Source organism: Onychostruthus taczanowskii, unplaced genomic scaffold (assembly GCF_017590055.1).
Source record: "Onychostruthus taczanowskii isolate IOZ18803 unplaced genomic scaffold, ASM1759005v1 scaffold1, whole genome shotgun sequence".
Lineage (NCBI taxonomy): Eukaryota > Metazoa > Chordata > Aves > Passeriformes > Passeridae > Onychostruthus > Onychostruthus taczanowskii.
Window position 1 is genome coordinate 29,125,134 of NW_024496525.1, and position 12,732 is coordinate 29,137,865.

The 12,732-nt window shown below is 42.1% G+C and overlaps 1 protein-coding gene across 4 annotated transcripts in view; it reads left to right on the top strand.

Moving 5' to 3' along the window:
• Positions 1–1,129: 1,129 nt before the first annotated feature.
• EVL (Enah/Vasp-like) overlaps positions 1,130–12,732 on the top strand; it is a 77,315-nt gene continuing 65,712 nt past the window's right edge. For all 4 annotated transcript variants that reach the window (XM_041400099.1, XM_041400108.1, XM_041400120.1 and 1 more), the window contains exons 1-2: positions 1,130–1,259; positions 9,639–9,807. In XM_041400099.1, coding sequence (XP_041256033.1) covers positions 1,249–1,259; positions 9,639–9,807 — 180 coding nt within the window. In that variant the 5' untranslated portion in view covers positions 1,130–1,248. The remainder of the gene's footprint in view (positions 1,260–9,638; positions 9,808–12,732) is intronic.

Sequence of the window (12,732 nt, forward strand, 5' to 3'; positions counted from 1 at the left end):
TACAGAGATTTTCTGCAGAGGAACTGGAAGCAGCAACTGAACAGGCGATGTACTACCAGCTGTGAGAGAAGCCAGATTTTGACACCCATGTTTTCACTAGGTGCCATTTCAGGAGTACTTTCTGTAGGTCTTTCAGTTGGACCATGACAGTGATCTCTTGTAACAGGAAAAACAGTGAAGGTGAAAAGCGCTCTGCTCCCCTGCTTAGGTGGAGCAGTGTTTGCAGCCCTTGCTGGCCAGCAGAAACTGCACTGAAGGGTTTGTGTAGCTGGTGTGCCTTGCAAATTCAGCTTATTTCTTACACATCTCTTTTTGCTATATTAAGCAGGGATCTAAGGTTTTACAAATGTATGTTGCACTCTGAAAACACAGCAAGGATGTCAGGAATTGTGTGATCTCCTGAGGACTGGTCTCCTCAGGGCTCTGCAGGTTTTGCTCTCATTAGCAGAGAGTTCAGAGCCTCTGATGCTGACTCCCAGAGAAGTCTGTGTGCCTCCATGGTAAAATCATGGCTTCTGACTGTGTTTCCAGCAGTTCTTCAAGAGCTGAGAAGCTCTGCAGTTTGTGGGGTGCTTTGGGAAGTTACCTGGTGTCTGCACCCTGCATCCTCTGCTCCAGCTCCACTTGAGCAGATGTGCAAAAGGTATCTGAGTAGGTGAGAGAGATAAAATTTGCACTGTGCTGTGCCAGTTAAAGTTCTGGGCTGGAGCTGGACCTCAGCAGGATGCCAAGTTGGCTGCCAGGCGGTGCAGGGCCCTTGGTGCCACCAGGGCCCCTGGGTTTGGTTCTGCGTTGTGTAAACGCCCGTGCCATAAATGAATAACAGCATTTTTTTTTTCTGGGTTTGAGCTTTATTTGCTTTTGCTTTTTCTTGGACAGCGAACCTGTGCCTTGAGAAAATGCGCGAAAAGTTTGTAATATCCATAGCTCCAATGAGGCAACAACAGCACATCTAATCTTAATCTATATTGTTTGTACTTTTGCTCAGCAAATCAGCTATAAGAAATAATACAATTCTTCTTTAAAGTCCCTTCCCCGCCCCTGCTGTATAAGTGTTACTTCCTGCCCTCCTGCTCTCTCAATAGCGCTTCCCTTTCCTGTTTTGGTTATAAGCCTTCATAGAGACTCTTGGCTTGTCTCCCTGCCAAATTTGTCTTCTGCTCAGGTGAAAGAGACTGTTTGGATTTGAGCACACGTGGCGGCTTTGAGCATATACCTCTGTGGGATTGCCTGACCAGGTCCTCCTCCATGGCAGGCACGTAAGTATCTGGGGGCTGTGCCTGTTGGCAGGGACTTTGTTGACCAGAATTAATGTGATTGGATGTGAAGGAGAGCACGCATTGTGATAAACGCAGAAGGTTTGTGTTTTGGTTATAGCCTGGTAGGATAATTTATAATTGTATAAAATGGTAATTAAGCTTTTATGGCAATGCTACATTAATATGCATCCCCTGGTAGTGAGGGAGAAGCTGACTTGATGAAGCGAGTGTTTCTTCATTCCTGATCTGCCTCCATCAGCTCAAGGGGAATTGTCACAGGTTTATTTACATTTCTTCTGGGATTGAAGGGAAACCAAGGCAAATTGATGCCAGCTTTAATGAAAGATCTTTATGTTGATTTCCTCTATTCACTTTCGAGTCTGTCTTTGCTGATCGTTAGTTATGATTATGATCTTTCAAAGCCTTTTTTTAAGATACCGTTCTCCTGAAATACAGATATGGTTGGCCCATGAGTGAGAGCTCTCAGTCATGTATTTTCACTTGACAGTTCAGTTTCAGGTTTTGCATAATTCATATTTTACAAGATTAGATACTTCTTGCTTTTATTTCTGTAATTTAAGGGGGAAGGGAAGTAGTTTATATTAATAGCAACCTGATCCAGTCAAGTTGCTTTTTTACTGTTTTTGTCTAATTGAGTTCCTGGTGTTTCTCCAGGCCATTTACTTGACTCATTTTTAGGAACTTCTAAGCATTTACTTGATATTTACTTTTAGCAACTCCCAAAGTGTATCTTCAAGGTGGTGTGTAAAACCTGGAAGTGAGCCCCACTTCACAGAAAGAAATTTTACATGATTCAAAGCATTAATGGAGCAGTGGAGTTCCTCCATTAGGAGACTCCATTAGCAGTCAGTTGCTGGAACTTGGAAGGAAAAGTTTCCTGGAGCAGAGCCTGGCAGCAATGGCACTTTGCTTAATCACACCACTTCCTCAGTGAAGTGCCTTTTGCAAAGCAGATCTCTTTAAGCATTTCTTAACATGCTGAGCTGAGATGCTGATAACTGGAGTTCCCCTTAGAGTTATTTGAATTCTTACGCTTCAGTTCGCAAAACCTACCAGAAGAGGGTTGGGTTAAAATTAACAATACCGCATGGTTTAAAAATCTCAGCAACACAAACTAAGCAGATGTGCTGGCTTACAAAGGCATCAATCTGTGGCATCTCTGCTGGCCCCAAATCTGCACTGATTGGCAGATGTGCTGTATTTAAGTGCCGTGGCAGGCACCAAGAGGTCAGGGTTCTCACAGACCTTGGCTGGCAATGCTGAGGACTGAGCTCTTCTGGGCTGACAGTCAGACCCAGGTGAAGTATCTGTTCCACTGCAGTCATGTTTTGCATACTGTATAATTTTTTGTATTTTTTCTCGCTTTTCCCATGCTCAAGAGCATTGACGGGTGACAGAAGGTTATGCAAGTTTCTCTGGTCATGCCAGGATATTGTGTGTGTTCCCAAATTTAGCAATTCATCTGCTAAAGTCCTGGCTTACTGTGCAACCTGGGTGCCTCATAAACTGTCTCTTCTCTGGTTTCCAGCTGATAGGTCTGCTGTGGGTATCTGCAGCAGATACTGGACAAGGCATTTCCCACTGGATATGCCAATGTAGTAAGGGACAATTCAAAATTAATGTCTTATTCCTAATAGAAAGTAACTTTTGAATATTCTTCCTTACGGAAGTGAATTGGTGTTCATCTTATTCTCAATAGCCCTGTAGGTACCAGAATTTCCATTTCCTGTTCTGTAAAATAAGTATTTGTCTTGCAGGTGTGTCATGACTTTATTTAACAGCGTCAGTCTTTTTGAGAGCTCCTTATGAAGGAGGTTTCATACTTTTTTCTTGTAATTATTTAATATTAAACTGTTTATATGATAGAATTTAACAGTGGAGAAATGTGATGGCTAGGCAACTTCATCAGATGCTCGATGCAAAAGGCTTATCTCCCACCGTCAGTGCAGACAAACTCCAGCACCAAAAGATCTGCAAGCCTGAGCAGGAGACCAAAAAATAGCAGCTTCTCTGGGAACTGGGCTTCACTTCAGGCTGACTGGAGTAAGGGCAACACTGTTGAGTAGGTTTCTCTGCACAGGCAGGCAACCAGGAGTGAGTATAAATTGAGAACTTCTGACCACTGGGTCCATGGGCTGGTTTTTCAGGGAATGCCAGGAAATAGAGCTCAGAAAACAACTGGAGGTAGTCATTGTGGCATCTCCATATTATATATGAGAATGTGACTGTCACTACTTAAATATCTGCTATAAAAGAGTCAAGCATTTGCATGTCGCTGAGGACTAAAAGCACGTTTCTGGCTATAAAGCCCCCATGGGGCTGCCCTTTGGTGTGATCAAGGGCTAAATGCTGTATTTTCACTATGAGGTCTTGCTGCATTGCTGGAGGAAGTTTTTCAGGGCTCTGGGACAAAGGTGAACGATGGTGACACCGGCTTTGCTGCAACTTTGGTTGCAGAGGGAAGTAGACTTTGAAACAGGGGGTCCCAGAAGTCACAAGTACAACTGACATTGTGCTGGAGAAATGAGGCTCCCGAGGAGAAGTGGGGCCATGAGTAGGGCTGGTGGTGAATCTCTGGTGGGAAGGCTGGAGAGCCTTTATCTGTAACGAGCTCAGATCTCAGCTATGGTCTCTGTGTAAGCCTAAATGGCCTGACTGTCTTGTGTTCAGAGGGGCTCTCAGGTTTTTGTTCTCTAAATCCAGTGGTCAGAGAGAAATGTTCATTGTTTCAGGTTACTACTGAAACACTTTCAGTGCATCCCAGTCATTATATTTATTAAAGTGAAAGCCATTAAAATGTTTAGAAAATGAATGTATTAGTGTTTGAAGTACACTTTAAAATGCTGCAGGAACATGACTTGTAGCTTTCTAATTTGGAGGTTAACACAGATCTGTACTGCACAGATTGCACATCTCTGTATACAGGATTTTGGATGTACATTAGCTGTTTAAGCTGACATTGAGAGTATTCTGTCAGTTTCTTAAATCAGCATCAGCAATTTCTTGCATGTCACGTTTAACGACACAAATGTGACTTCCTGTGGCAGACTCAGTGAACAAGTAGAGTAAGATGTGCTAAATGACTCCTGCATTATCTCCCACATTCTCTGGGCTGAGGTTTCGTTCTCAAGTAAAGCAAGCCTAGGACTAAGTAATGTCAACAATTTCTCACACCAATAAGAGTGATTAGATCAGTTTAAAATAACTTTAATTATTAACAATAAAAATATTGAGGGGGGGGGAGGCGTATGGGAGCTGGAAATAAAAAATAAGGTAAATTGCTTGTATACCTATTGTATACCTATTTGCCTTTTCTATGAATACAAGAAAAGAGCATCTTTGAAGGTCAAAGAATCATGAGCAGCTTGATACAAAGTAGATCTGTAATCAGTTCAGAGCATGAGATCTTGATTTTGATCAGGGAGCTTTCAGAGGGAAAAAGCTTATGCTAAGGGAGTGTCTGTCCCAAGGACACAGTTGTGTCTGTAAATAAAAAGGATAGTGGAAGGTCCACCTGGCATGCTGGAGTAAAGCCCACAGAATTAGGTGTATGGTCCCAAAGTTAGCTGGTCGTGGATATTTGTTACACCTTTTGTGAGCGTGATTTGGCGACCCTCCAAAAGCTCTATGACCTTGTCCTGGCTCTAGCAGAAAGCATTTTAAACCTCTCCCATTGCCCCAGAAGCGTGACCTCTGGGTGGTTTGGTGCTGGACAGGGGGTCCAGGGTAGGACTGGGATAACCCTGTGCCATGGCAGGCTCTGCACGGGGCTGCTGGTCAGAGGTGGCTTAGTCACTCAGTACCAAGCTCTGCAAAAGTTTTATTCATAAGAGGATAACCATGTAAGTAGAGAAAACAGGTCAGTGAGGGAGCACAGTGCAGCTTGGCTGCTTGACTTTTCCTCAGTCTGGAATGAGAGGGAAAGGCCTTAGAGACCCTTCAGAGCCAGACTCTTCTCCAAACATTATGATTTGCTCTCTTTTTCCTGTTTATTCTCTGCGACAGGTCTTCTGTGGTTCCAGCCTGAGCTATTTGCTTGTATATTTGGATAACTCACTGGGCTAGGTAATGCCAAACCACCTCCTTGTCATGTGATAATTCACAAAATATACAGGTATTTTCCCAAGATTCCTGGTGTTATCTATTCCATTTGTGGCTCTTTTTTTGGCTATAGATCTTGTTAATTATATGCTTACCAGAAGCCAGGAAGAAATTGCATTTTCAGGTTCTGAATGGGTGGAAGAGGAGAGAGTGTTATTCCAGGACAAAGGCACCTTCCCTGCAGCACTGTCTCGAAGTGGCTGCCCACTCTCACCAGGGCTGAGCAAGAAAGGTCAATGCTGACCCTTTCAAGAATGGTTCAATCCAATTTAACCAATCTGCTGATTTTTGAAGATTAATCTTACACAGAAGAGATGGAAGTGAGTGGGCCAAAATGTATCACACAGAATGAAACAAACAGTATTATCAGCAAAGTTTTTTTCTTAATTTATAGTTTTGTAGTATTGAAACAATATTCTATAAATCTCAACTATGAGCACTCAACTTTAGATATCACCTGTGAACAAAATTAAGCAGACTTTCTTTAACTTCAGTCAAACAAATGGTACTAGTGCAGAGGTTTGCCATCCCACAGATGTAATGCTTTCAGGATAAAGAGGGGTGAATATTAAGATTTGGGGCCCCTAGGAAGAACTCCCTCCCCTCCATATTTACATAAGATGTCTTTAATCTGCCCCATAGTAAAATGTAGTAAATTGGAGTAGATGTTGTGCACAAACGTGAAAAATTTTGTAATTAAGACCTCTCTATGATTCTATTTTTATATATTTTATACATAATTACCTATGGTGGGAACTCAGGTGGATGAGTCTGACTGCATTTTAATTAAAATAAAATATCAGTAGGAGAATTCCTGATATGTGACGTGTGTGAAATTTGATGGACCTCCATCAATACCAAATTTTCAGTAACTTTTGTGTATTAAGAAAATAAAGCAAGTTCTAGAAGTATGCAAGCATAATTTTGCATGTGAATACTAATATATAACAAACTCTTATCATGGAGAAGGAATGTGGCTACTCAGAATTGTGTTACTAATCACATTTATTACCTGTCACATGTAGTTGATGTAAGTATCAGTGATGTATGGTCCTAAAAATAACCAAAAATTTTGCTGGACCTCGTGAAACCACTTCTGCTTGATTTGTGTTTAAAATAATATACAGAGAGTAATACAGAGATTCTCAGTGAGCTTTATAAAGGGAACATTTTCTGGGCTGTTTTCAGAGAAGCCTCTTAAAGCAGCAGTGGGGCAGTTGTGCCTTTTATGCATAGGAATAGTAGAAAGTCTTCAGGATAAAGTGTTGCTAAACTCCTGGAGTTGTCTCACTCCATTTAGGGGGAGACAGCAAGCTAGCAATGGGTCCCTGGAGGCATTTTGGATGTTGAAAGATTGATGAAGTGCTTTGCAGGAAAGGATTCCCCTGGTGTGCTGTTTTATGTTCCTTTCTGTTATTTCACTGGAGGCCAGATAACAGGCTCAATCCTGTTTCCATTTAAATGAATGATGAAAAACTTCCATTGATTGCAGGAGAGCAGGGATCGAGCTCGATGTGTTGTTGCTTTATGTCACAGTAACAATTGGTTGTCGTGAATCAAACCCTGCTCCTGAGGTCTGCATCTGTGTTTCAGCCACAGGGCAGCAGCAGGTCCTTTGCTGCTGATTTTGGTGGCAGCAAAGCCTGAAGGCAAAGTTGCTGTATCTCCTGGGGTCTGAGCATGGCATTGTGAGCAATTGCATGTTAAGGCCCCCATGTCTGGATGGTTAGGTGTAGTCTCTTTGTTGTAAGTGAGGCTAATTTAATTAATTTTGACTAATTTAGCAGCTCATAGTAAATGTGGATTTCAAAATTCGTCTGAAATGGAGACAGTATTGGGTTTTAGGCTGCTCTGATGAAGCTTACTTTAGTGTACAGCAGGACTTGTAGTGCTTGGCAAGGCTTGAGGAGAAGGACGTGGTGTCACACTGGCTGAGTGTGACTCTCCCAGGAACAACCTTTTCCTGGAGCCCCTGGCTCCTGGGCAGGGCATTGCTGTGCTCTGGCAGCTGATGCTCCCCCACCTCTGGAGCTGGAGGTGGCACAAGACACCTACTAGCAAAGGCAGGTGGCCACCATCCACCTACCAGACTGCACTGGGGATTATTTTCAGCCCTTCCATATGACAAGGGCAATCCAGTGTACCTGCTGTTTGCTGGTCTGTTTCTCTCCCGTTCTCCCCATCTGTGAATCCAAGGCAGACTGAGTGTCCCCCAGCAGGTTTGGAGGATGCAGGCAATGCTGCCACTGCTGCCAGGCTGCAGCTCCTGCAGCAGCTGGGGGATTAGGCAGGCTGGAAGGAGCTCAAATCCCTCAGCTGCTCGTGTCAGATATGGAGGAGCTGCCACAAGACATTAGCTTACCTTAAAAAACAGGAGGTAGAGGTGTTTGCTGGGTAAGCACATCAGCAAAGGCACAGCTTTTCTCCAGGTATCTTGCAAAGCAATAGCAACTGGTGGATGGGCTGGATTTTATGAATTCTGACCAATATAAATAAAATAATGTTTTGTCCTTCTGATCTGAATATATTGCTCTGGTAACAGAATTTAGCTGTTTCTATAATACCCAATAAAAATACAATTTATTCTGAATTTTCCTACCTTGTTCTTTATATAGATGTCTGCTGGCATCATTGCTCCCTCTATAAATGCTGTGAGGACTTTCCAGGCTCTTACTCACAGCCTGGAGGAGGTCTGTGGGCTACCTGGAGGCTGTGCAAAGTGATTGACAAAACAAGCCAGAGGCAGTAGGCTTTAGTGTACCATGGGGGATACATCTGCCTTGGAAATCTTTTTGAGACCCACAGGTCAGAAAAGATTGAAAATTGCTGCTGTAATCAACGCAGATCCTCTTAATACTTGAAGTAATGTGTTCCCTTTCATTAAAATGATGACAGTGATGGGGTCAGGCAGGTTTGGGTGTGCAGCAGTTGGTAAAATTTACAAGTGGTGTAATTTGGCACAGTGGCAGTGCAACAGCATGGTTTGGCATCACCCAGGAGCTTCTCCTCTGTGTGTGTGTGTGTGTGTGTGTGTGCATGCTAGGGAGGCAAACCCAAACAAAGAGGGAGGAAAAGGATTTGTGTGCAAAGCGGATTAACGACTTGCTATTGAATTGTCGAAAATTATTTAATATGGCTAGGGCTGAGGAAGGGAGATATATATACCTATATATAAGTTAACAGGACAGTCATGAACTTAAAGTTTTTGCAGGACATAAATCTCCACAGTTTCATTTAGATGCACTAACTGAACAAATAGTGCATCATAAGGTGCACTATTTGCTTGTTGAAAATCCCTGTTACATTTAAAGACCTCAAAAATTTGCAGGATTCATTTTTTTTCTTCAACTTGTATTTCCTCTGATATAAGAAAAGTGGCTGGGAGGTCAGGAGAGTGGAACTGAAATTCTAACCTGTATTGACATGTCACAGCATTTGCCAGTGGCATTTATTGTCCTGGAAGGGTGTGTTTTATTATGTTTCTCTATATGTATATTAGTCAGGATGTGACTAATAAACAAGAGGTAATGTATTAAGGAATTTCTGTGACTATAAAGGAGAAAACCAGTTATTTATACTATGCAAAACAGTGGTAATATACTTTAATGCTGGCATGCATCCAGGTTTGTGGATTCCCCTTCCCCACTTTCTTTGCTACTAGGATGAAGGAGAAAAGTGTTCCTGTGTGTTTTGCTCCGTGTATTCTGGGACTTCCAAGTGCGTCAGCGGGTCTGGGTATTAGGCGTCAGCTGGATTAACTTAATTGATTTCTTCAGTTTACCTAACATGGCTTTTGCTCCAAGATCTGCTTGCTTCCAGTTTTAAATGTATAACTCAGCTGTGGGTGTCACGTTTGTTTTGTCAGCAAGCTGTAAAATATTGGTAGGTTTTCATGCAAATGTAAAAGGCTTTGCTTGCCAATAGATACATAAAATAAATAGAGCATTCATGCTGCTGGACAGTTTTCATAATGTTTATGTGTTGCAGGTTATTTCTCAGGGCTTAATGTTTTATATAAAATAGATTATTGGTTCAAAACAGCAGCATACAGGAGGTTTTTAAGTCTGTGAACACATAACATGTCAGTTTTAATTTAACAGATCACATTCAAAGAGTTAGCAGATCTCTTATAAAGCATATGTTGAAAGTAGTACTGATAGTTTCTGTTGTGTTTTTTTTCTTTAGAAGTTGTAAGTAATAAGCAATAAGCAGCAAAATCACTGTTTTCTTTCCTGATTTTTTTGTTTTTCTCCCTAGTGAACAGAGTATTTGCCAAGCCCGAGCTTCAGTTATGGTCTATGACGATACCAGTAAGAAATGGGTGCCAATCAAACCTGGACAGCAGGGATTCAGCAGAATCAACATATACCACAACACGGCCACAAACACCTTCAGGGTAGTTGGAGTTAAACTGCAGGATCAACAAGTGAGTAACTACATCAAGTTTCCTGTAAATTAACCTTTGATCTCATTTGGTAAGCTCAATTCTATACCTAATGCAACATTTCCTGCTCCCTGCAAGGTGTCTACTAGTCTGTTTATACTCCAGCAAGTCAGGTTTTGTATAATTTTTTCACACACAATATATTATTACTGCTTATTTGAAAAAATAATGTCTGGTAGATGCCAAAGAGATTTAAATGTTGTTTCTTCCCCCCTCCCCACCCAATTTTTTCTTGTGAAATGAGTCTTATTCACTCTGCAGGTTTTGCTCTTAGCTCCCTCCCAAATTACTTTTTACATGTTCTTAGTACTATATTAAAAATAGAAATAAAAATCAATTGTTCTGCACTGCTGTCCCACAAAGTATGGTTGTTACATTGCTGTGATAAGCAATTAGTTCCTTGTAATGCACTTTAAAATCCTAGGCGCACACTGTGATCTGATTTACAGCGGACTAATTTTGCAGGACCTCCTTGTGTATTAAAGGAATAATATGGGATTTAGATTATCAGAACTGGGATCAGACCCCCGTTGGCCACCAAAGCCTGATGCTCAGCCCAGGGCTGCCACGGCGTGGCTCCGGCAGCCTGGTTCGAGGTGTGCTGGGCAGCACGTGCCCCCAGAGCTCCCACACGGAGTGTCACAATTAGACCCCAAACAAAAGTTTACTTGAGTGGAGTAGTGGTGCAGTACCTGCATTTTAGAGCAGGGATTGCAGAGCTGAGAGCTCCCCCCGTGTGCTGGCATGAGGCTGGTTGGCAGTGGCAGCCCAGCCTGCCCACCTCTTGTGCTCACCTTGGGCCCTCTGTGTGGCACAAGGATCAGGAAGAGGTGGGAAGAGGGAAGTTTCCCCCTGGGAAGATGAGGTGAACACTGCTGCTGGTGTGGCATTGGCAAGGGCAGGGCAAATCCAGCCAAGCTGAGCCAGGTCAGGCCAACTTAGAGAGCAGGAGCCAGGACACCACCACCTCTCAGCTGCCACAGATTTTGTATGGATTCATCTGCTTGTGGACATGCTGATGATCCTCAGCTACAGCTGTAAAGGTGCTTGGGCCAACTGGAAAAGTTGCTCAGGTTGCTTACTGGATATGATAATGTCTTTGCTACACCATGCCTATACACAGTCATCATTCTGAAAAAGGAAAAGCAGAACAAAAATAGGTGGGTTTTGAGCACATTTTCAGCTCCTTGCGGTGCACTTTTGAAACATCTGCCAAAAGTTTTGTGACTGCTTTTATTATTTTCTGTAGGGCAAAGGCAGTGTATGAAAGCAGTTCCATTCAGAAATAGAAAATATTTTCATAAATAAATGAAATACAATGTCCATGCTCGTTCTTTATTTTGCATAGCCAGCAGGTGAATGTAAATTATTTTCATGTGACTGCAATCTAAGATGGAACTGAATAGCTCGTGTAAAAGAAGCAGAAGTCATAAATTCAATATGTATATATGTAAGGGAGACTAAGTACCAGAGGTCTGTCTTAGACCATGCAGTTTGAAGAGTAGGACATACTAAAAAGTCAAATCTTAAGCAACACTTCAAACATGCTTTGCATTAGCTGCAATATTTTATTGGCTTGCAAATGTTCCAACTTATGAAGATGCTGCATGCTATCTAAAAATCATCTCAGTTCAGAAGGAAACAGGTAGAAGAATATATTTCTCTAGAGTTCAAAGACTAAAAATCCTCTTTCAAATAAACAGAAAGTATAGTCACTTACCTTAGTCGCCTAAAACTGCCTGAAACAAAGCGTTCCCCTTAAATATGATTGCAAAAATCCAGTATTATTAATAAAGTCAAGACAGCATAATAGTATTCAAAGGAACACTCTGAAAGATTCAGAATATATTTTATATGAGTCTGACATGGATTCATAAGCTTGCCGGGCTTACTAAGTATTTGCATTTAAAGAGAATAGGAATGAATTTCAGTTAAAATAATTCTCTGTTCAAGCCATTTCATGCTTCCTCTCAGGTTCTGTTAAATCTCACTGAAACTGAGGCTTTAGTGAAGCTGTTGATTTGCCAGAAAAGACATATTTTTCTGAAAAGGACCAATCTTCAGCTAAAATGTGATTTAGCATATGATGAAGCTACACAGATTTTTGAAGAGTTGAGAAACTAGTTTAAAATGTGTAATACATCAATACCATGGAGGAACAATTTAAACTTTTCTTACAAATTCTTTTTCAAGGCACAGACTAGAGTAATCTTTGTGGCTTCATCCCTGCCTGACTTAATTTCCCTTTTAATTTTGTTGGTTTATATTACACTTTTAATAGTATCTCTCTATAATTTTTATCCTGTTTTTCCACATATCTCTTATATCCACATATTTTCCACATATCTTCTTCTGTAGACTTCTTTTCTTGTCTCTGTCTAGCTGTCTTTCTGTTTTCTATCCCTTTTCTGGGGCGTGTGCTGTAGCTTATGACGCTGTATTCGTGTTCTGCTTACCTTATCTCCTTATCACCTTATCTCCTTCTCTAACTGGCAGTGTCTGAAAAGTTCACCACAGACAAATATGGTTTGTAGAGCAGCAGAACTGGAGCGTCGCTCTCCCCCCAGGAAGTGGCCGCCAGCTCAGGTTCCCTGTGTGTGCCTGGGAGGTGCTCACCGCGTGTGGCGGCGGCGCTGGGTTACAGACCTGAGCTCCCCTTTCTGCTCTGCTCAAGGTGCAGCCTTGCACAGCCTCATGCTGGCCTGAGCAGGAGCCTTCAGAAAACCCCAGGTGCAAGCTTGAAGCTTTGAAGCCGCCACAGGGGCCAGAACTGGTTTGAAGCTGAGGCCAGATCAGAGTTACAATCGCTTAACATCGTCAGCTTTGATGTTTCCTTGAGGCCTTCATTGTGGACTTGATGTTCGTTGAGGTCTTTTCTGACCTGAACAATTCTGTGATTCTGTGATT